The sequence below is a fragment of the Dipodomys merriami genome, unplaced genomic scaffold (assembly GCF_024711535.1).
Source record: "Dipodomys merriami isolate MVZ:Mamm:240054 unplaced genomic scaffold, mDipMer1.0.p SCAF_14, whole genome shotgun sequence".
NCBI classification, from domain to species: domain Eukaryota; kingdom Metazoa; phylum Chordata; class Mammalia; order Rodentia; family Heteromyidae; genus Dipodomys; species Dipodomys merriami.
The window spans coordinates 19,054,103-19,077,655 of NW_027202715.1; the positions used below are offsets into that span (position 1 = coordinate 19,054,103).

General features: G+C 47.2%; 1 protein-coding gene across 1 annotated transcript; it reads left to right on the top strand.

Annotated features, from left to right (window-relative positions):
- Positions 1-8,234: 8,234 nt before the first annotated feature.
- Npffr1 (neuropeptide FF receptor 1) lies at positions 8,235-21,470 on the top strand. The gene is made up of 4 exons (XM_070020502.1): positions 8,235-8,247; positions 8,363-8,698; positions 14,577-14,676; positions 16,725-21,470. The coding sequence occupies exons 1-4, from the start codon at positions 8,235-8,237 to the stop codon at positions 17,617-17,619; spliced, it is 1,344 nt and encodes a 447-aa protein (XP_069876603.1). The 3' UTR covers positions 17,620-21,470.
- The last annotated feature ends 2,083 nt before the right edge of the window (positions 21,471-23,553 follow it).

The following is a 23,553-nucleotide window of genomic DNA, read 5'->3' on the forward strand; positions in this document are numbered from 1 at the left end:
ATATACCTATTATATCATAAGAGGCCAGGAACCAGGAAGGAGGGCTGGGACTTCCTGGTGTGTGCTTTCCCTACCAGAAAGTTCCAAGTCCTTCAGCCATGAGGCTCTCACATTGGAGAGTACAACAGAATCTTCTGGAGGGTTCTTTAAAAAGAGGGAGTGGATTCCAATTCTGGGGGGCCAAACACTTGGTCTTGCACATACTAGACAAGTACTTTGCCACTGAGTTACAATCTCAGCCAATGCTTTAAGATCCCAAAGAGATAACCAGGTCTCAACCTCCACAGTTTCCATTTTCCAAGGCCTGAGCATTTCTAACAAGTTCCATGAAAGGCTGATGCTGCAGGTTGCGGAACCACATCTTAAGAACTGCTGAATCCCATTCTCTCTAGCCCCGGCTCTCAGTGATCCACAGCACAGTCTCTGAGCTCATCAGAGAGCCCTGGAGACAGCTATCGGTACATCCTAAGACTTCCAGAGCTCCTTCAGTAAGGAAAATGGATTAGTTGAGTTCAGCGTAAGAACAAATTTCACAGGATATAACCACAAGGGTACTGGGCAAGTCCCGGAAAGAACGAGTCCAAGGTGTTAATGAGGTCTCTGGTTGCTGGCATGGCCCTCAAGTGGGGTTGAGTGCCAGCGGGAAGCTTCCAAGAACAGGAAGGAGTTGTTTTTCCTTGTGATGCACCTCTGTAATCCCAACCTTTAGTAGGCATAAGCAGGAGAATTGTGAGTTCCAAGCTAGCTTAGGCCAACCTAGGCTTTTGTCTCAAAAATAAATAATAAATGACCAGTGTGCATTGTGGGATACTGAGTTAAGTCAAGAGATGAATGTCTAGGCTCAGTGAGACACCAGAGACAGAGGCCAAGGAGAATGAGCTGCTTGAGGGCCAAGGGAAGCCATCAGGGGAAGCAGATGGGCTGGCATGCAGCCTAAAAGGTTCTGGCAATTTCCCTATCTCTCTGCAGCCACAGTTCCCCCAATTGTGGGGATTCATTCAGTGTTGATTTTGAGCATCAGCAAAGCAAGCTGCCTGGGGAGCCCTCCCACCAGACTGTGATAAGTGATGGCTTTCCTGGGGGTTCTTTCTAGAAGGGCCTGGAGAACACAGATGCTTTGTGCAGGACCCTGGTGTCACCTGGTGTCAGAATCCATCCTTCCCTCCTTTCCTGCTTCCTACAAATATTAATTCATTTCATTATCATTGACTGCGTATTGAATCACAATTCATTGAGGCAATAAATGATAAGATGACAAGGGAGATCCCTGCTCTCCAGGAGCTAACTCTTAAGCACGGGGTGGGGGTGGGGGGTAGGGGGGAATAGTCATCCTGAAAACAAAATATTGACGGATTGAAGAGTGTCCGCAGGACACTTGGACAGACAATTATGGGACACTTATTTAGAGTAGTCAAGTTGGCCTTTTCTGAGAAGGCAACGTTTAAACTCACAGCCAAAAGAAGAGCCCTGGGGTTGGGAAAAGCAAGAGTGTGTTGAAGCCAAGAGAATGTCAATGTGGACAGAGCATCATGGGCACGGGAAAGTTATGCCAAGTGCCAATGGCTCACTTCTGAAATCCTAGCTATTCAGGCTGAGATCTGAGAATCATGAATCAAATCAGCCAGGGCAGGAAAGTCTAATAGATTTTTATCTCCAATTAACCACCAAATAAAAGCCAGAAGTGAAGCTGTGGCCCAAATGGTTGAGTGCTGGCCTGGAGTAGAAAAGCCAAGTGAGAGAACAGGGCCCTAACTTCAAGCCCTAACAACAGCAAAAAGAAAGAGATAGGAAGAGTGACATTGTATGAGACCAGGACATGTCAACAGAGAGCAGACCACACAGAGTGCTGGAGGCCATGATAGACTGTGGATTATATGTAAAATGCAATTAGGGGTGTAAGCAATGCTTATCAGTGGCTGCTGAAAATATTAAGTGAAAAGTTGCTGGGGAACTTGATGGTGGAGAATCAGACAGCGCCACCTGAGGCCCCTGAGAGCCAGGGCCCCAGACACAATCTAGTGATGAAGCCTTCCCATTGGTCAGCTAATTACCGGAAACACAAGGCCCCAAGACCACCGTGAGCAATCAGTAAAATCCAGTCTGGCCAACCACAGGTGACTCAAGCCCATAATCCTAGCTACTCAGGAGGCTGAGATCTGAGGATCAAAACTGGCCCAGGGAAGGAAAGTTCATGAGACTCTTCTCTCCAATTAATAACCAGAAAACTGGAAGTGGCGCTGTGGCTCAAGTGGTAGAACACTTGCTTTGAGCTGAAGAACTCAGGGACAGTGCTCAGGCCTAAAGTTCAAACCCCATGATGACTGGCAAAAAAAAAAAAAAAAAAATCCAGTCTGCAGGAAACTCTCTAGACAAATAATGCAGTGTTCATGATAAATAAATAGCGGGTGGGAGGGGGCAGAAAGACAGAGGGGAACCTGTAAACTAAGAGACTCAAGAACCAACCACATCAAAGAAGTGGCACTGTGGCTCAAGTGGTAGAGCGCTAGCCTTGACCTGAAGAGCTGAGGGACAGTGCCTAGGCCCAGAGTTCAGACCCCATGACCAACCGGGAAAAAAAAAAAAGAACCACATCAACCAAATGCAATATGGACGAGGTGGCAGATTATATTAATTATAATAAAGGTCTGTGTGTGTGTACTGGTACTAGGGCTCAGAGCCTGGCCTTCTTTTGTTCAAGGCTAATGCTCTACCACTTGAGTCACAACTCTACATGCAGCTTCTTGGTGGTTAATTGGAGATAAAAGACTCATAGAGTTTCCTGCCTGGACTGGCTGTGAACCAAGTTCCTCAGACCTCAGCCTCCTTAGATTACAGGTGTGAGCCACAAGTACCTGGCTCAATGAAGACCTTCAATAAGCCACACATCCATGGCCAGATCATGTTGCTGTTCTTCCTATCAAGAGATGAAAGCCATTTCTCCACTGACTTGAATCTGGGCTGTCCTGGAGACTGAGTTTGGTTAATAAAAATGTGGCAGAAGGAAGCTGATTAGCTTTCTTGGAACCTGAAGAGCAACATACCTGAAGAAGTACCATCTAGCTTCCTGGGGGAAGAGAAGATGTGGAGAACTGTGGCCCCCCAGCTACCAGTCACTAATCGCCAGTCACAGCAGGGATGTGGCTGCAGCCCTAAGAGAGATCCCAAGGGAAACTCGCAGAAGAGCCATCCACCTGCCATGTCACAGTGGCATGCTACTAAGTGTTGTCACATAGAAACAAATGATAAAGACAGAAATCTCAATTGGATCTTCACTTAAAACAATTTAATAACTTGTGAAACAACCAGGAAATTTGTTTTCTGGAGACCAGAAGAACTCTAAGGTTAGACACAGCTGCAATATGGTAAAGCCTGGTATCTCCCCCCTCCCCTCCTCCTCCTCCTCTTTCTTCTTCTCTTCCTCTTTCTTCTTCTCTTCCTCTTTCTTCTTTTTGTAATTTTTGAAATAATCCAAGCTATGTAGCTCAGGCAGGCTTTGAACTTGTGAGTGACAGGCCTCTGGAGGGCAGAGGCAGCCAAGAAAAGCCACTTCCTTATTCACCACCTGTCCCAGTTATACACCACCTGTCCCAATCATTCTTCGGGGGGCACTAGCCCAAAACTGCTCAAACTCGCAAAATAAGTTACATGCTAAGAGTTCCTGCTGTCCCCAGCCATATAAACCCTGCTACAACCAGACTCTGTGCGACCTCTGATCCAGACCAGGGAGTTAGCCTGGGAGCGTACCCCAATAAATTTTTCTTCCTTCACCTTTACCTTCTCCTGCATGTCCTTTCCTCACCTAAAACCTTACATCTGGTGCAGAACCCAGGAAGGCGGTAGGGCGACCAACGGGCATTGCCCCTTCTTGGCCTTTCTCCTCCCTCCTTTCCGGAGGCCTCCTCCATCAGAGCACAGAGCCCACCCAGTTTACTTTGGGGTAAACAGCCACCTGAAAAGACCTTGTGGCCTTTGCCTGCCTAAGAGGTGCATATCCCATGGATGACCACCTAGTGGCTTGGGATATTATTGGTTATCTGTATAAACCCAGCCAAGGCCTCTACCTCTACCCCTCTCTCTCTCTCACCTGCCCCCCATCAGACCAGGACCTCAGCCTTCTGCACATCCAACCACATTTGGATTGGGTGAGTCCCCATCTACCCTCCCAGGGTGTCCTGGCTTGCTCTCCGGAACTCGGCCCCTTCTGTTCCGTTTCCATAAAATCACGAGCTCATGTCTGGGTCTCCCTCTGGTCTTTGGTCTAGGTGCTGAGAACAATCAAGGGATACCTGGTCTTCTCTGTCACCTCCGTTTTTATTTGGTAACTCTTTGGCTAAGACAGGGATGCCTTCTTCAGCCTTAGTTTTACCCCAGGCTGCCTGGGCACCATGGGAAACCAAAATTCCAAACTGGACCCGTATACTCCTCTAGGTTGCTTATTGGCTTAATCTCAAACCTCTAGGCCTAAGACCTGATCTTAATCTTCCTCTGTAACTGGGAATGGCCTAGATACCAGCTCGATAACCAGTAGTGCTGGCCTGAAAAATGGGACTTTCAATTTCAATACACTAACTGATCTCCGCAATTTCTGTGAGCGGACATTAAAAGTGGGCTGAAATTCCTTATGTCCAGGGATACTTCTACTTATATTCCCATCCCTCCCTCTGTCTCTCCCGCCCCATATCTCAAATCTTGCTCATGCAGCAAGATCCCTCCAAAAGCTCCCCCCTTCCTCTCCTGACCCTCTCCACTCTCAGTTATCCTCCCCACCTGTGGCACGTCCACCACCCTACGCGCTCTCTGACCCCACTGAGCTGAGGGTCTAATGTCTCACCTGGCATGACCTCCATGTTATACTCTCCTCCACTCTCACTACGGAGGAGCGTGAGCAAGTCTATCAGGCTGCCCAGGCTGCTGGGGATGAGATCCTCCTTACAGATGCAACCATGCCTGTGGAAACTGAGGCAGTCCCCAGACAGGACCCTCATTGCCAATACCAGACAGACATAGCTGAGAGTCACAATGGCCCCTTGTGTAGAGATAAGATGATTCAGTGGCTTTTGGAAATACAGGCAGCCTCCCATTAGGTTATTAACTTTGCAAACTGCAGGAAATTACTCAACTTCGGGATGAGTATCCTGCTGCCTTCCTAGCTAACTTACTAAGGCCCTGACTAAGTACACCCATTTGGATCCCACCTCTCTGGCTGGGGCAATCTTTTTGGCCTCTCATTTTATTTCTCAGCCACAGACATAAAGAAAAAACTGAAAAAGTTAGAGGATGGCCCTCAAACCCCTATCAGTGACCTGGTGAATATGGCCTTTAAAGTTTGCCATGCCCGTGAGGAATAGGAAAAGGCTGAATGTGAAGCCCACTCTTGCCAAAAGGTGGCCTACCAACCCAAGCTCTGGTTGCTGCCCTAAGGCCTTCTATGACACTCTGGAGAAAAGTGCCAACTACCTGGACCCTGCTTCAAGTGTGGCCAGGAGGGGCACTGAGCAAGGAAATGACCCAAGCCCCGTCCTCCCCAGAACCCATGTCTGCTGTGCAATCAAAGGGGACACTGGAAGACTGAATGCCCCTCTGGGCCTAGCCATGGAGGTACAGTTCTTCCCTCCCCTGACTTGCCCCCTTCAGGTCCTGGCCGCTGAAGACTGAGGAAGCCCTGCTTCGCCAACCCCAATCACCCTGGAGCCTAGGATAACCGATCCAGGTAGTGGGTAAGGCCGTTTCCTGTTTGGACGATACAGGGGCTACCTATTTGGTCTTCCCTTCCTACTCGGGCCCCTTAATTCCTTCCCAGGTCTCGGTTATGGGAGCTGATGGACTTCCCTCCCAGCCACTAGCAACGGGCCCTCTTACATGCATGATACACAATGGAGGTTCTAAGAGGAATGAGACCTAGCCCTGCCCTTAGCCTTAAAATCTAGCGAACTTCTCCACCCAAGCGGTGCCTTGAGGCAATTCTGAGATAACCCAGTTCCACAAGTCAAAGGAAAAATGTGCAGTTTTAAACTCTAGCCACAAAGATCAAGGAATTATAAAGAGGATAGTAAAGAAAGTCTTGGGAAAAGAATTGAAAAAAAAATGGTTTCCTATAAGAAAGGGTTTGAAAATGTTTGTTCCAAAAGGAAAGAAGACAAACCTCAGAAAGTTTAAGTATGTAGCAAATAGTATGAGTATGTATTAAAAATGGGGCTTATGGGTAAGCTGGTATGAAATTAACTTGGCTATGATATACAGAGTCAGGATTGGTGCACTGAAGGGCGAGGTGAGTTGGCTCCTACCCCATGATCTCTAATCCTCACTCCAGCGCCAACTTACCTCCTAGCACCTAATCCATGACTGGCCATTTTTCCATTCCTTCTTGGTTATGCCTTCCTGTCCTACTCCCCTTATGGGGTGAGACCTACTTGTTAAGTTACATGCCACTTTGATCTGGACACCTCCTAATTTGGCCTTGGCAGCCTCTGTTATTAGTTTTTTCCCCCAATGAGCCCATGTCATCTTCTTCTTCCTCCTCCTCCTCCTCCTCCTCCTCCTCCTCCTCCTCCTCCTCCTCCTCCTCCTCCTCCTCCTCCTCCTCCTCCTCCTCCTCCTCCTCCTCCTCCTCCTTTTCCTTTCCCCTGATTTGGTGGATCCCATTGTATGGGATACCTCCTCCCCTGTGGTGGCAACGCACCATCAGCCTGTTCTTATCCATCAGAAAGACCTCTCCTCTTTCCCTGCTCCATCTCAATTTCCCATCTTGGTAAAACTGTCAAGAGTCTGTGGCTCATTATTAATCACCTTAAAAGTAAGGGCATGGATTCACAGGGAAAAGACAGGCCTCCTATGCTATTGTCTCCAGTCAAGGGGAGATGGTAGAGGCCCAGCGCTTCCCTGAGGGAACAATATCTCAAGAGGCTGAATTGGTGGCCCTTACAAGGGCCCTCCATCTAGCTAGAGGAAAAAGATTCATCCAGAGCCACATCCAAGAAATGACCAGAGGAACAGTTAATCAGCTGCTTCTTCTCCAACCGTACACTCGCCTGCCAGCTACCCCTCTGGCATACTAGACAACCGGCATACAGCCCCACGGTGCCCCTGTCCAGCAGGAAATAGCCAGATGACTACCGACGCCCTATTACCAAAGATGCCAGGGCATCTGTTGTGGCCCCTGCTGGTCCCAGAAGCCCTGATAGTGCCAGCTCATTGGTCCCACTCTTCCTCCCAGCTCTCTGAGTGTCTTCAGCCCCCAGGTCCTAAGCCTCTAGTGGTTCTCCCAGTCAGTGGCTAAGCCCTGAGTGAAACAGAAGAAAAGGCTCCCCAGAGAATCACCGTCCCCTGGAATGGGCCACATCCAGTCCCAGAGGAAGTCAGGAGGGGAGTTTGTGAGACAACATCATGAGTCACCACAGTTAATGACTTCCCAGAAGAGCAGGGCTGGACACTGAGCCCTTCAAAACACTGCTTGGGAAACACATACCTAGTCCCGAGTTAGAAACCCACAGCGTGGGGCCACCTGTGCCATGGACTCATTGTGGGAAATCTGACTGGTGCACAGAGAGGGAACCGTGCTGCTGTAGTCTGGAAGAGGGAGAGCCACAGAAGAGGAATGCTACAACAATATGCCTGAGACTGAGCAAATTTATGAAGACTAACAGTTCTGGAGGCTACAAGTCCAAAAGTAAGGCTCCAGCTTCTGGTGTATCATAATGTGGCATGGACATCATGTGGTGAGATAGTGTAAATGTGCTAGCTGTGGACTCTCTTCCTCTGCATAGAAAGCCACTAACACTCTCACAGGGGCCCATCCTTATGATCTCATCTAATCCTAGCCATTCCCTCAGGCCTCACCTCCAAATACCACTAACACAGGATTTGGGGTATTAAGCACATAAACTTTTGGAGGATACATTCAAAACACATTCAGGAGTCACCCAATGGGATTGAGTTGTGCCCATATTAAGAAAACATCAGCTGGCAGAATTGGACCAGGCAGGGAGGGAATCAGGAGTTATAACTTCATTGGTGCCTCCCGTTGGCTGAACCCAGCTAGAGGTTCAACCAGAGAATAAGGAACCTGGGCCATATGATCCTTAGAAGTTAAGAGTCTCTCTGAGGCCCAAGGTAAGGCCCAGAAGAATAGAACCTGGATTGATATGGGGGAGGGAAAGGGTGTGTGTTGTGTGTGTGTATGTGTGTGCGTGCATGTATAACTAACACTGGGGGATACATCTTGGGCAAGATGAGGTATGAGATCAGGATGTGAGTGAGTGGGTGGGGGTGTAATTTGTTGAACACATAATCAGGGTACTGGGGCAGGCTCATGGTGTAGGACTGTTCATTGGTAAAAATGTCAGTCATCTTTCCTTGACCCAAGACTCATGCTCTTTGGTCCTAGGAGAGCCCTCCCAACTTCTCAATGGTAGCTGGCTCCTAAGTCAGAATGAAAGTGATGATGAGGCTACCCTGGCTGCAAACTTCACCTTCTCCTCCTACTACCAGCACTCCTCCCCTGTGGCAGCCATGTTCATCGTGGCCTATGTGCTCATCTTCCTCCTCTGTATGGTGGGCAATGCGCTGGTCTGCTTCATCGTGCTCAAGAACCGACACATGCGCACCGTCACCAACATGTTCATCCTCAACCTGGCCATCAGTGACCTGCTGGTGGGCATCTTTTGCATGCCTACCACCCTGGTGGACAACCTCATCACTGGTGAGTGTGGGCCAGGGACAGCATCCACTCTTTAGCTATAAAAGCATGGAAACAAAAACAACAACAAGCTAAAAGGCTTGGCAGTCAGAGATCATTGCTGGGCTAGTATCAAGGCCAGGAGGCCACTGTAAATTCTGAAGCTGAGGGATTAGACTAGAAATAGTAGGTGCACTGATTTAATGTTTTTCTTTGTGGCAGGCATTGTTACTCGTGGATCGTGTCTTATCTTAATTAATCCCCACAGCAGTTCACTGAAGCATTCTTTATTAGAGAACAGGGTCAGAGAAGTTAAGGGATAGCTCTGTAGCTACAAAGCTGATAAGTGTCTCACAACCTATCTGCAATCACACTCTGTTATCTCAGTCCCCCTTGTAGCTCCCAGGGGCAGAACTAGAAACTGTGGGAAGAAGGGAGGGACAGGCAGATTTTGCTCTGAATAAAGACTTAGAAATCCAGTCCTATGAGTTGTTTTCTTTTAGAAAATGGTCTTGTAGCTGGCTGCATGGCTTCATACCTATAATTGTAGCTACTTAGGAGGCTGAGATCTGAGGATTGTGGTTCGAAGCCAGCCTGGGCAGGTTTGTCCATGAAACTCTTTTTATTTATTTATTTTTTGGGGGGGGGGTCGTGGGGCCTGAACTCTAGGCCTGGGTGCTGTCCCTCAGCTCTTCAGCTCAAGGCTAGCACTCTACCACTTGAGCCACAGCGCCACTTCCAGCTTTTTTCTTTTTGCTTATGTGGTGCTAAGGAATCAAACTCAGGGCCTCAGGCATGCAAGGCAAGCACTCTACCACTGAGCCACCTTCCCAGCCCCCTCCATGAGACTCTTTATCTCCAATAAACTACTCATAAAAAGCCAGAAGTAGTTCTGTGGCTCAAGTGGTAGAGTACTAGCTTTGAGCAAAAAAAGTTTAGGAACAGCACCCAGGCCCTGAGTTCAAGACCCAGGACCAGCAAAAGAAAAAAAGAAAAAAAAAGTATGTTGTAAGACTTATTCAAACCAGTTTACATGTTAATAGACGACATTATTAAATTTTTACAACTGCTTAGAATTCCACTAGATGCATTTACTACAATTTATTTTTATGGATATTTGGTTGTTTCTAATATAATCTGCAGTTAAATGAAACCATAATATTTCCTTTTTCTCTCTCCCCTCCCTTTTTCCCTTCCTCCTTCGTCCTCCTCCCCTTGCTGTAGTGGAGAGGGTTAAATGAGTCCTGGCAGACATAGTTCATGGCATGCATGGTGTGACTTCACTTTTTTTGTGAGGCTCTTGGTTTTTATGTTGTTGTTCATTCCTGTCTAGGCATGCTCCTACTCCCTCTACAATCCACAGGAGTTTTGTTTGATTATATTTAATGTCTTTTCATTATCATAGCTTCTTGGAAAATGTGTTGTAAATGTGTGTGTTTTACATTTAAATTACTTTTGTTAGGGTATAATTTAACATATGATTTTAAAAAACCTATCTTTTTTAGCTTACAGTTCCACAACTTTGATGAACACATAATCACACAGGTACCATAACAATTAACACATGGGGCAATTTCACCACCCCACAAAGCTCTCCTTTGTCCTTTGTAAGCTGGCCCCTGCCTCTGCCCTTGTACTGCAGGGGAGATTTGTACCACAAATCTGTTTTCTACAGGGACAGAAAGTATAGTCTGTCCTTTGCAAAAGTCATTAAGTAGAATCATACAGTAGGCAACCTTTGGAATTAACTGTGCATTTCTTTTTGCTCCTTACTGTTTCAAAATAATTGAAGACAATGAAAATTTGCCATACTAGTACAGAGTTCCCATGTACTTTAAACAAAATTAGCTTAAGGTATTGCAATAGCAAATTTAAAAGAACAGCACAGAAGACAACTCTGGAAAATACAATTTCTTTTTTTTTTTTATTTTTTATGAACATACTGTACAGAGGGATTACAATTACATGGGCAAGATAATGAGTACATTTCTTATCAAGCATTGCAGCCTCCTCCTTTGTTTACCCTTCACATCCCTTCCCAGCCTTCCCTCGTCCCCCCACCCAATACTCCCCCCCTCCCCCACCCCCGGAAAATACAATTTCTAAAAAGAACCAGGCCAGTGGCTCATGCTTGCAATCCTAATACTTAGGAAGTTGCAATTTGAGGTCAATCCAGGTCTACTCACCTGTCACCAAATTCAAAAGACCTTTCCTCAAACAATAATTGGGTGTTGTGAAGTATACTTACCAACTTAGTTTTGTGGAATTATAAAATAGGCAGATATTTAGATATATACCTGGGCAAGAAGAGAGGCCCTATCTCAAAAAATAACCAGAGCAAAACAGGGCAAGAGGCATGACTCAGCAGCAGAGAACCTGCCTAGCAATTGAGTTTAAATTCTAGTACCATGGCTCTAGGAAAGCCAACCAAAGAACAAAAAGCAACATCTGTTAAAAGGTTTAAACTTTTATAAAAACATGACTACTTCAAAGACCACTTTGCCCAATTAAATGCACAATCATATTACATGTTTTTGTAGACCAAAACTCAGATATACATTGACAGTTATAGGTACAACCATTTTGAGGAGATGAGCTGTATTCATAAAGAACTCTGGGTATGTTAGTGCATATCTGTTATATCAACATTTGAAAGGCTGAAGCAGAAAGACTGTAAGTTCAAAGCCAACATGGGAAACATAATGAAAAAAGAAAAAGTAGGTCAAGTGCAAAATGTCTGATTATAGTAGATAACTGTAATTACCCAGCTTTTTTTTTTTTTTGTCATGGGGGTTGACTCTAGGCCTGGGCGCTGTCCCTCAGCTCTTTAGCTCAAGACTATCGTTCTACCACTTGAGCCACAGCTCCATTTCTGGCTTTTTTCTGCTTATGTGGCACTGAAGAATTGAACCTAAGACCTCATGCAATCGAGGCAAGCATTGTACCACTGAGCCAACTTCCCAGCCCAACCCAGCTTTTTTTGTTGGTTATGGGATTTAGAACTCTGTGCCTGGGCTATGTCCCTGACCTCTTCAGCTCAAGGCTGGCACACTACCACTGGAGCCACATTGCCACTTCCAGTTTTCTGGTGGGTAATTGGAGATAAAAGTCTCAAAGACTTTCCTCTCCGGTCTGGCTTTGAACTGTGATCTTTTGATCTCAGCTTCCTAAGTAGCTAGGATTACAGGTGTGAACCACTGGTGCCTGACTTCAGTCAACTGATCTATTGTAACAGACAAGTCATCCTCCCACAAGCTCAAAAACCTCAGTGGGTCACTAACCCATATGCAGTTGCCCACAAAGCAGCATGATCTTGAGCATTTTGCAGTTTCCAATGTGCAAAAGTCCATTTGTTCAATGTTGAAGGCTTTTGCTTTGTCAATTGTTGTCTTGATGCATTTGTGCAGTCAAATCTGAGAATGACAAAACAAAACATAAAAACATATAAGACAAATCAAGTTAGGAGCTAGTTGTTCACATCTGTAATCCTAGATACTCAGGAGGCTGAGATCTGAGAACTAAAATTTAAAGCCAGCCATAGCAAGAAAGTCCATGAGATTTTTTATCTCCATCAAAAAGCTGGAAGTGGGGCTGTGGCTCAAGTGGTGAAGTGCCAACCTGAAGAGAAAAAGTTAAGGAGCAGTGCCCAGGCCCTGAGTTCAAGCTTTACGTGTGTGTGTGTGTGTGTGTGTGTGTGTGTGTGTGTGTGTGTGTGTGTGTGTGTGTGTGTGTGTGTAGAGACAGAGAACTGTAAAACTCATCACAATTTCTACCTCCAGTATTGGAGATGACAAGAAGATAAAATGCATGGCATGGTGAATTGTAAACAAACCACACAATTAACAGCAATAAAAACACCAACAATTTAAAACAGTGAGAGGGGCTGGGAAGGTGGCTCAGTGGTAGAGCGCTTGCCTTGCATGCATGAGGCCCTGGGTTCGATTCCTTAGCACCACATAAGCAGGAAAAAAAAAGCCAGAAGTGGCGCTGTGGCTCAAGTGGTAGAGCACTAGCCTTAAGCTGAAGAGCTGAGGGACAGCACCCAGGCCCAGAGTTCAAGCCCACGACCGGACCAAAAAAAAAAAAAAATAGTGAGAAAGCATTAAAAAAATAAAAACCATGGAAGTGGCGCTGTAGCTCAAGTGGTAGAGCGCTCGCCTTGAGCTGAAGAGCTGAGAGACAACGCCGAGGCCCAGAGTTCAAGCCCCACAACCGACAAAAAAATAAAAATAAAAATAAATAAAAAAATAAAAACCAAAAAAGAAAACTGAAACCAAACCAAAACAACAAAACCCCAAATCCTATGAAAAAATGTTTGGCAGGGACCAATTATGAGCAATATACAGAGGTGTTCCCCATGGGCTAACTGACTTTCATGGTCATTAACAATGTTTTGAAGTCTCGTATTTAAAAATAATAGCTGCTTGTTTGCTTTGCGGGCCTGGCTGTCTTCTGAGAGTGTCTTCACATTCATTCTCTTCCACCTGGTGGATCTTCCCTGCCTAGTCTATTCAGGCTCATAGCTGATCTCTTCTAGCAACATCCAAAGTAATGCTGGTACTCTGTAGCCTGCTAGGTGTCCGTCCTTTCTGATAGGACACAAGTGACGGTGGACAGCTAGCAATGCAATAATACCTTCCCTAATAGTCAGTTACTACCTCCTCCAGTCTAAAAGAGAGGTTTTTATTGTTTTTTTTTAAATTGTGGCTTTCAGGATCTGATTCCAGGAATATGATTTTGGATAAGTTCAGAGATTTTTGGTCTCTATGGTATTCTGGGTTGTCTTTCAGGGCTATGTCTAGCACTGTCTGGTCTAGGTGTCCAATTGGGATCTTGGGTTGTACTGATTGTGTTCAATAGTTTCCTGTTTTAATTTTTTGGTGCTGGTACTGGGCTTGAACTCAGGGCCTGGGTGCTATTGCTTAGCTTTTCCACTCAAGGTTGGCACCCCTTGGCTCCAATTGAGCTAAAGCTGTACTTGTAGCTTTTGGGCAAGTAATTTCATTGCCTGGGTTGGCTTCAAACTGCCATCCTCAGATCTCAGCCTCCTGAGTAGCTAGAGCCATCTTAGACCAGCTCATTGAGCCAATTGCACACTTCTTCCCAACTGCATTGGATGAAGTTGAACTTTGCTAAGCAAGGAGATTTATAATACACAAATTGGCAAATGCTACAAAGCAGGGCTTTGAGGTGTGGTTTGGTGTTGCTTTGTTTTTAAAGCTAATTTACCAGCCTCCCCGTTTGCAAGTCTCCATCATGACAAATTGTAGTGAAGATTTTTATGGACTGTACTCGGATGTCCTTGGGATATAACTTTGGGAGGAACTGATGGCCAGAGAGTTGGCACATACAGTACATAGTTTTCCAAAGTAGAACCAGCTTGCTGTCTAAGGAAGTGCTAGCTTTTGTGACTTCAACTCCCCTGCATCTAGGCTGGACTCTTACTATAAATCCACAGTGATTTAGGGACAAGGAGACCATAAGTGATGAGCTGGGTGTGGAGGTACACAGTTATAATCCCAGCACTCTGAAGGTGGAAGGAGGCAGGAGGATTAAAAGTTTGAGACCATCTGGACCTACATGATAAGAACCATCCTAGTATCATCCCCTTTCCCTTTCCTTGACAACTCAAGTGTAAGGATGAAATGGCCTCAAACCTAAACAGGACTGTGGAAGCAGAAAGTCAGGTAGGGACAAAGAGAATGCTCATGGAGAGAAATGGGTCAAGAGAATGGGCCATTTGGGCCCATTTGGGCCAACGTTCTAATAGTTAAACATGGCTCAGGTTGGTCAGTTCCTCTCTCCTGGATGTAGGTAAGCAGAGGCTGCATGACCCCTAGCAAGACAAGGAGGAAAGATTCCCAAGCTTCTTTCATTCCATGGGGGTCCTCTGTCATTGCAGGGTGGCCCTTCGACAACGCCACGTGCAAGATGAGCGGCTTGGTGCAGGGGATGTCTGTGTCCGCTTCTGTTTTCACACTGGTGGCCATTGCAGTGGAAAGGTGAGTTTCCCTAGGGTGGGGCTAGCACTGAGAGCCACTGTCTCCCATGCCATACTGGCGGGGCCACTCTTTTGCAGGTAAGACTGAATCCTGAGCCATAAAGGTGAGGCCTGGACTGGCTGCCCCTCAGAGTTGAGGGACCTGCTAACAACAGCACCACCCATTTCTGGAAGATCTGGAGGCCTCCTGAGGGAGCTTGCTGTGGCTTCTTGGGGGACCTTGGAGGAGCTTTGAGGGGGCCCTCATCCTGAGGGAGGAATCCCACCCACCTCCCATAGTCTGACCCCAGCCTCAGGAGTCAGAGCTAGGAGCCTGGGAAGGAGCTTCTCGCCCTGCATCTTCACTCTAGCCCATAATTCCTTGCTAGTCGCTGAAGTCCATGCTTTCAGTCCCCATCTCCAGCATTCCTAGGTTACTCAGCTTCAAATTCCTGCAGATCCTTGACTAAGTACAGTCTTGTACATGTGGCCAGAGACATGGGATGTGGTTCAGAAGGCCTTTGGACCCGCATCAAGCCTGTGAACCTTCCTATGGCATTGACTTCTTAGTCCTCATCCTCAGCATCTTCAGTGCAGCTGAAGTCTCTTGTCTGCCTTCCAGGGAATAGGGAGCAGGTTTGTCTTTTGTCCCTACCACTGCCTCACCGTGTGTTGCTGGTAGTTCACTTAGTTACTGAGCCCCCTCAGTCCTATCTGTAAAATGGTAAAAACTCTACAGGGTGGCGAAGGCTTTGGACAATTCTATCTGTGCAGCTTGGGCACAGCTTCCGGCTCAGAGCACAAATGTCAAGCGCCAATGTTATTTGTTTCTTGCCTAATTCCACATCCTCTTCCTTGTCCCCTCTTCATCATGAACCCTTCTCAGCCCTGCCCCTTCTACAATCTAGTGTCCTCATCTTCTCATCAACCCATTGAGATAGGCAGCTGGCATGATGAAGCCAGGTTCCTCTAACCTCAAATTCACTATCTGTCTGGGTGATGTGAGCAGTTTTTGTTGTCAATCCTTGTTTTGTTGACATTGTTGAGTGATATGAGAGGTGCACCCTCACCCAAGGGTTGCGCTGGGTTGCAGGATTCTTCCAGCTCTACCTCTTCAAGAAGCCTTCCTAGACTACCCCAGGATTCTCCCCCACCCTTTAAGTGCTATTGTACTTACTGCAAATACGACATGCTTTTAAATTAACTAATTCATTAAAGTGGGTCTCTCTATGAAGCTTGCACTGGTCTTAAACTCTTCTAGACTCCTTACCTTAGCTTAGCCTCTCAAGTGCTGGGATTTATAGGCATGATCACCACACTTGGCTAGTACAAGTCTTAGGTGTTACTTGTTCTCTGGTGTTTTCTGGAATGTGTGGAGCTGTGAAGCCAGAAGGCCAAGGTCAAACCCACTGAGGCAGCCTAGTTGCAGTCAGGCTGGGGAAAGGGATGGCAAGAGCACAGGGTACAGGTGAAGCAGAAAGGCCCTTGGTTGACCTTCAGCAGACTTCTCTTCAGGTACGGAAGGGTGCTGGCTGGCTGAAATGGCACAGGGACAGCCTTTTACTTAGGCTTCACACCCCAGCTCCCAGCTCCCAGATGGTAGTGAGGGGGCATCCTTAACCAGCTAAGCACTTGTATTTGCTGATAGGTGGAATTAGCTTTCCCAAAGACAGAACGAATGCCACAGATTGCGTTGCCTGCTGTCGGCTAACATTTCATCGCCAGAAGTGCGCGCGCGCACACAGGTTCCACTCTTCCCAGGCTGGCTCTTCCCTCGGTCCCATCTCTTTAAACCGTGTGGTTGCCTTGGTTTCTTAACCACTCAATGTGGGAGGGGGAGGGGGGATTAGAGGGGTGAGCTGCCTTCAATTTGCTGGCAAATTCCTCCGTGTGCAGTATCTGAGCCATGCCCAAAGTGTGAGATCACAAGCATCCATCCGGTATCTCCATCCCACCAACCGTTCCCGAGGTTAGCTCTGCTCCCCTTCCCCACTACCTCCACCCCCCCGCCCCTTCCCCACGCCCTTTCTACTGTCTCCTCTCTCCTCCACCCCGGGAGGGGTGCTGCAGGTTCCGCTGCATCGTGCACCCGTTCCGCGAGAAGCTGACGGTGCGCAAGGCGCTGCTCTCCATCGCGGTCATCTGGGCCCTGGCCCTGCTCATCATGTGTCCGTCGGCCGCCACGCTGACCGTCACCCGCGAGGAGCGGCACTTTCTGCTGGACGCGCGCAACCGCTCCTACCCGCTCTACTCCTGCTGGGAGGCGTGGCCCGAGCAGCGCATGCGCAAAGTCTACACCGCCGTGCTCTTCGCGCACGTCTACCTGGTGCCCATGGCGCTCCTGGTGGTTCTGTACGCACGCATCGCGCGCAAGCTGTGCCGGGCGCCGCCGGGCCCAGCGTGCGACGGCAGCGGTAGCGGCCGCGGCGGCGAGGAGGCGGCGGCGGCCGAGGGCGGGCGCGCGGCGCGCCGCAAGGCCCGGGTGGTGCACATGCTGGTCATGGTGGCGCTGTTCTTCTCGCTGTCCTGGCTGCCGCTGTGGACGTTGCTGCTGCTCATCGACTACGCGGAGCTCAGCGAGCCGCAGCTGCACTTCATGTCGGTGTACGCCTTCCCCCTGGCTCACTGGCTGGCCTTCTTCCACAGCAGCGCCAACCCCATCATCTACGGCTACTTCAACGAGAACTTCCGCCGCGGCTTCCAGGCCGCCTTCCGGGCCCAGCTCTGCCCGGCTCAGTGGGGCAGCCATCATCATCAGCAGGCCTACACCGAGCGGCCCGGAGGGTTCCTGCGCAGGCGGGTCCTGGTGGATGTGCAGCCCAGCGACTCTGGCTTGCCATCCGAATCGGGGCCCAGCAGTGGGGGTCCTAAGCCGAGCCGTCTCCCTCTGCGCAATGGGCGAGTGGCCCACCATCAGGATGTGCCCCGGAAAGGACCGCTCACCATCCCAGCCTGGAACATCTGAGAAGATCCAGGGATGGTACCGGCCAGCCTGTGGCTCCCAGTGTGTAGGAGAGCGTGCTCGGGTGCCTCCTGCTCAAAACCAACGCAGTGTCCAGCTGTTGACGATGGCATCTTTGCTGCCACACCCTCAGATAGCGGCAACGAAGGAGAGAGAGCGCTAACTATCCTCCAGTCATTTGTGTTTTCAACCGAACAACCCTCATCTTTTTTGGTGCAGTCCTGGGGCTTGAACTCGGGGCCTGGGCTCTGTCCATGAACTTCTTTTGCTCAAGGCTAGCGTTCTAGCCCTTGAGCCACAGCTCTAGTTGTGGGTTTTTTGTTGTTTTGTTTTGTTTTTTTTAGTAGTTTATTGGAGGTAAGAGTGTCATGGACTTTCCTGCCCAGGCTTTGAATTTGAATTGTGATCCTCAGATTTCAGCCTCCCAAGTACGCTAGGCTTACAGGCATGGGTTACCGGCACCCAGCTTGAGTGGACTTTATCGCCCTTCTACTAATGCAGAAACTCATGCCTAGAGAGGAACAGTGGCTAAGCAAGGTCTCTCAGCTGGAAATCCTCCTTGAACCAGTTTCTCTGCTTTCAGCCAGCTCCAGTTGTCTCCTAAAGACCCCCTAAGGTGGAGGCACAAGGAAATAAGTAAATCCAAACTAGCAGAAAATATCCAGGAGCCAAGGAGGCCTGTGTGTTATTCTCTGAATGAATCACTGAGTTCTCCGAGTTCTGTGGGCTATGGTACTCCATCTAGAACTTCTCCTGGAAGAACTGAGTGTGCTGCCCCTGCCAGCTCTAATTGTAAGTTGGTCTTACTCCAAGAAATGTCTAGGGCTATTCCCTACCAAGATGTCACCATGCAGCTGGGGGCCTGGACCTCAGAAGGAAGGAAGGGACCCTGTCCCACCTCTATCTTCCAGACCCAGGCAGAACTTGCAGTGTGAAACACATGAGGCATCTGGAAAGACAGCTAATATCAACTTCCCATCTTGGGAAACACATCTGTCTACTGAGGCTGCAAGTCTTCTGTAAGCAGGAGCTTACTGGGAGGGAGAAGATGGCCAAGTGAAGCTTCAGCCAGGTGCCCTTGGGGACTTTGGAAGGACAAACTCAACCTCCCCAACATGTGAGTCATGGACCTGAAGAAAGAGAAGGCCCAGGGGATCCCACAATCATCCTGGCTCCCCCTAATGCACCTGCATCACCTGGAGGAAGTGAGGCACATGTCCAGGAGGTGGGAGGAAATGGCGCTGCCTGTGGTGGTTCTTGTGTGCCTCAATAATTTGCAGTGCACTAGATATTTCCTTCTTAATTCTGTTACCAAAATTGCTGGAACTTTAATGACCAACAAGAAGCATTTTCTGAGAAAGGGGATGAGGTAGGGGACTCAACACAGGATGACTTGACTCTGTTTATTCCACACTAAGTATTATAACTATGTGGGGACTGGAAACACCTTAGTAGTCATGTGCCTAAGCATGTCCCCTGACTCTGTCGCTTAACCCACACAAGTGAGGCTGAAGGAAATGTTATTCTTGCCAGTTCACAAACCGAATAACTGAAGCCCAAAAGGGCCAAAATCACAGGGATACTAGAGGCAGGATTTACATGAGAATTTCTCTTCTGGAATGTTCTTCGTACACTGTGTTGTGCCTTTCAGGGAAGGTTGGTGTGGCTGGGGAGGAACACTAGAAATCTTCATATGTTTCCTACCTGTTGACTCTGAACACCTGTGGATCTGGAAGCCTGGTACCCAGGCACTTGGACTGGGAAATAAGTCTCTTATATTTGTTCTGGTAACTACTGGCCTCGGCTGCTCTGTGTACAGTGTCTGCCCCGTGCACAGTGTCTGCCCCATGTGCTGAGCAGGCTACCAAGCTCCTGTGAGTCTGGAAATACTAGCTAAGGGTCTCAGAGAGGGTATGTCATGCTGCCCACCTCTCAGTAGCCCTGGCTGGCAGCCTGCATGGTTAGTGTCTTGTGTCACATAGGCCTGAGAGTTGCTGGCTGTTTACTGGGAAGAATTTTGACTCCAGGCTCTAAAAATAGGCCAAAGAGCCATGTTGAACCCATGTATTTGTCCTTGAAGCCAGCTAGGAGTTGTCTGAAACACATCTGGCCTCTTTCTGGGAGTCTTTCTTCTTTAAACTGGCCTCCCCAAAACACAGAAATCACAGCTTTTCTAAGATGAAGAAACTAAGATACTTTCCCAAACCAGCCTTTCCACAATACTTCTTCGCTTTTCCCAAAGATAACATGTCCTGAGAGACTGTGAATGCCAAAGAAATGCATAGGTCTCAAGTCATATATTTTGCTATTTATTTTTATTTTTTTTATTGTCATTGTAAAGGTGATGTACAGAGGGGTTACAGTTACATAAGTTAGTAAAGAGTAAATTTCTTTTTGAACAATGTTACTCCTTCTCTTGCCCTCTATTTTGCTATTATCTTTTCTTTCTTTCTTTCTTTTTTTAAAATCAGAGCCCCAGTATGGGAGCATATGCCTGCAATCCCAGCACTTAAGAGGTGGATGCAGAAGAATCATGAGTTGAAGGCCAGCCTGGGTTACTTGTATCTCAGAGGGCTTTGTGACTCATGCCTACAACCCTAGATACTCAAAGTCAACCTGGGAGGAAACATCCATGAGACTTCCTCTCTAAAATAAACAGCAAAAAGCTGGACTGGAGGTCTGGCATAAGTGATAGAGCACCAGCTCAAGGCCCTGAGTTCAAATCCTGATACCAATAAAAATTAAAACAGGGCATACCTGCCTGTCCAGAGACTTGATCTAAATAATGATAGGTACAACTTGATGGTTTTTTTTTTTTTTATGAATCAGTGAGGCCTAGGGAGTCTGTATGGAGATTGTGTTTCTTTATGTATGTGATAAAATATACACAATGTACAATTTACCTTTTGAACCATTTTTCGGTGCACAGTTCAGTGTCATCATTCACACTAGGGTAAATTTCTAGCACTATTTGATCATTTCAAATTGCATCTCTGTTCCCATTAGATAGGAGCTCCCTGTTCCCTCCTCCCAGCCCTGGCAATCACGATTCTGCTTTCTATTTAATCTGGTTCTTCTACATACCTGTATAAGTGAAGCCGTGCAGCAGCTTCCCTCCTTTGCATGCTTTTCAAGGTTTTTCCCTGTTATAGTACATGTCAGAATTTCCTTGTTTAAAACTAAATGATATTCCATTGTGTGTCTATTACCCATGGACTCCTGCTTGGTTTACACCTTCCTACGATCACAAATAATATGTGAGCTTTCACATAATGAAGTGATTTTTGAAAACAGTGCCTGGATGGAGGACACAGACTCCAAGATTTCTTCCAACCTGGAAATGACAGGTGATCCAGCAGAGACTTAGGGGATAGTTGATGTGTGTGTGACTCCCCTGAACCCACCCCAGCTGCTCAAAATTTCCCTCCCCAAGCTTTCCTGCCTGACTAGAAAGGCTAAAATATTGTATGATCTACCCATGGTATATTTTTTTGGCAACTGTTTTTTGTTTGTTTGTTTGTTTCATTTATTGATTGATTGATGGATTGATATTTTGTCATTCATGGGGCTTGAACTCTGTGCCTGGGCACTGTCCCTAAGCTCTTCAGCCCAAGACGAGCACTCTAACACTTGAGACATAGTGTCACTTTATTGGAGATAAGAATCTCATGGACTTTCCTGCCTAGGCTGGCTTTGAACCATGATGCTTAGATCTCAGCTTCCTGAGTAGCTAGGATTACAGGTGTGAGCCACTGGCGCCCAGCTAGGAACTGTTTTTATAATGATAACTTCTTTGTCCTCCCTGAATTTCTGTGTCCTGACACCGGGGACCAGCGAGACGTCTTATTCAACCATGGCACTAAGGAAGGACAGGCCACAGGCCATGTAGGCCTCTCCTGATCAGCCATCCTCTGCCTGTGGCAGGGCTGGGTCTCCTGAGGTGACTGCCCTTTCATAGGTGGGAAGTTGGGAGATGAACTGAGTCTGGGATGGGCCACAGGCCTGTTGACACCAAAGCCTCACCCAGAGGCCCTGTTGGAGGGACGCCGTGTCCTGTGGTGTCTTACTTGCGAGTCTCCATTGATGAATAGGCTCTTGACTTCCTGAGACCATGCATAACCTACTGACCAATGTGCGATGGAGGTGGGTGCCGCCCCAGCCCACAAACCACAGTCTGCCCAGCCCTAGGCGCTGGCTTTCTCTTGAAGCCTGGAAGACGCATGAGTTGACTTGAGTTGGAATGGAGGGCAGAGTTGGCAAAGGAGAGCGAGAGTCCCCTATCAGTAATCTACTGTATATTCATCCACACACACAGGTGAGAGCCAAGCCAAGGCAAGAACTAGGAGAACAAAGCATTGCTATTAAGCTCTGTACCTTTCTGCCTCTGTTTCCTCAGCTCACCCCTCAGAAGTGCCACAAAGGAAAGACAGATGACAGCAGTAATATACGGGCATCATGACAAGCAAACAATGTTGAAGCAAAATAGATTCCTTGTTGAATAACACAATTACTGGGTTTTTCTCCTTTCTCTACAAAGCACCATATAATCATTGTAAAAAGTTTATAAAATTGAGACAAGCAAAACAGGAAAAATTAATGTACCAAATCCTGACACAAGACTCCTGCAGTCAGCATAATTTTGTGGCTTTAACCTCACTCATCCTCAGTATCTTCAGTGAGTATTTGCAATTATATCCAGGTCACCATCAGATATTGCCATCCTCCAAAGTTCCCTCATGTTAGCCATAATCACTCCTATCTGATGTCAGAATGTTGCGTCCATGGAATCAGACGTGTTGTAGCATTTACAAGTTCATTCCTTCTCATTGCTAATTAGTATTCCATGTGTGCATGTGTGTACACACATTTTATCTATTTATTTAGTGATACCCTGTTGGGTTGTTATTAGTTTTAACTAGTATGAATAATATTGCAATGAATATATCATATACAAGTTCTTGTATGTATACATGTTTTCAGTTATTTTAGGCAAATACTTGGTATAAGAAACTGCTGAAGTGTCTTCCACAAGTGTTACATGGTTTTTTTGTGTTTTTTTTTTTTTTTTTTGGTACTGGAGTTTGAACTCAAGACCTTCTGCTTGTCAGGCAGACATTCTACCAAGTGACCTAAACCACCAATCCTTTTTACTGTCATTTTTCAAATATGATTTCCTGTTAATGCCCAGGCTGGTCTGGACAGTGATCTTTTTATTTATGCTTTGATAGTATCTAGATGAGATGTGCATGCCATGCCAGCCAGGTTTCATTGGTTGAGATAGGGTCTCAAAAATTTTTTTTTGAATCATGATCCTCCAGATCTCCATCTCCCAAGAGGATTATTAACATGGATGTTTAAGAATGGCTTTGTGTAGCCAGATGCTGGTGGCTCACGCCTGTAATCCTAGCTACTTAGGAGACTGAGATCTGAGGATTGTGGTTCAAAGCCAGCCCAGGCAGGAAAGACTGTGGGAATCCTATCTCCAATAAACCACCAGAAAAAAAAACGGAAGTGGCGCTGTAGAGCTGAGGGACAGCACTCAGGCCCAGAGTTCAAGCCCCACGACCGACCAAAAAAAAAAAAAAAGGCTTTGTGCTGTGTGTGTGTGTGTGTGTGTGTGTGTGTGTGTGTGTGTGTGTGTGTGTGTGTGTGTGTGTGTGTGTGTGTGTGTGTGTGTGTGTGTGTGTGTGTGTGTGTGTGTCGGTCGTACGGCCTGAACTCTGGACCTGGGTGCTGTCCCTTAGCGCTAGCCTTGAGCCACAGCGCCACTTCTGGCTTTTTCTGCTTATATGGTGCTGAGGAATGGAACCCTGGGCCTCATGCATACAAGGCAAGCACTTTACCACTGAGCCCACCTTCCCAAGAATGGCTTTTCTAAAGAGGTGAAATCTGAGTATAGGTATGACGTAAGAGAGGAAGCCATATCGATAGATAGGG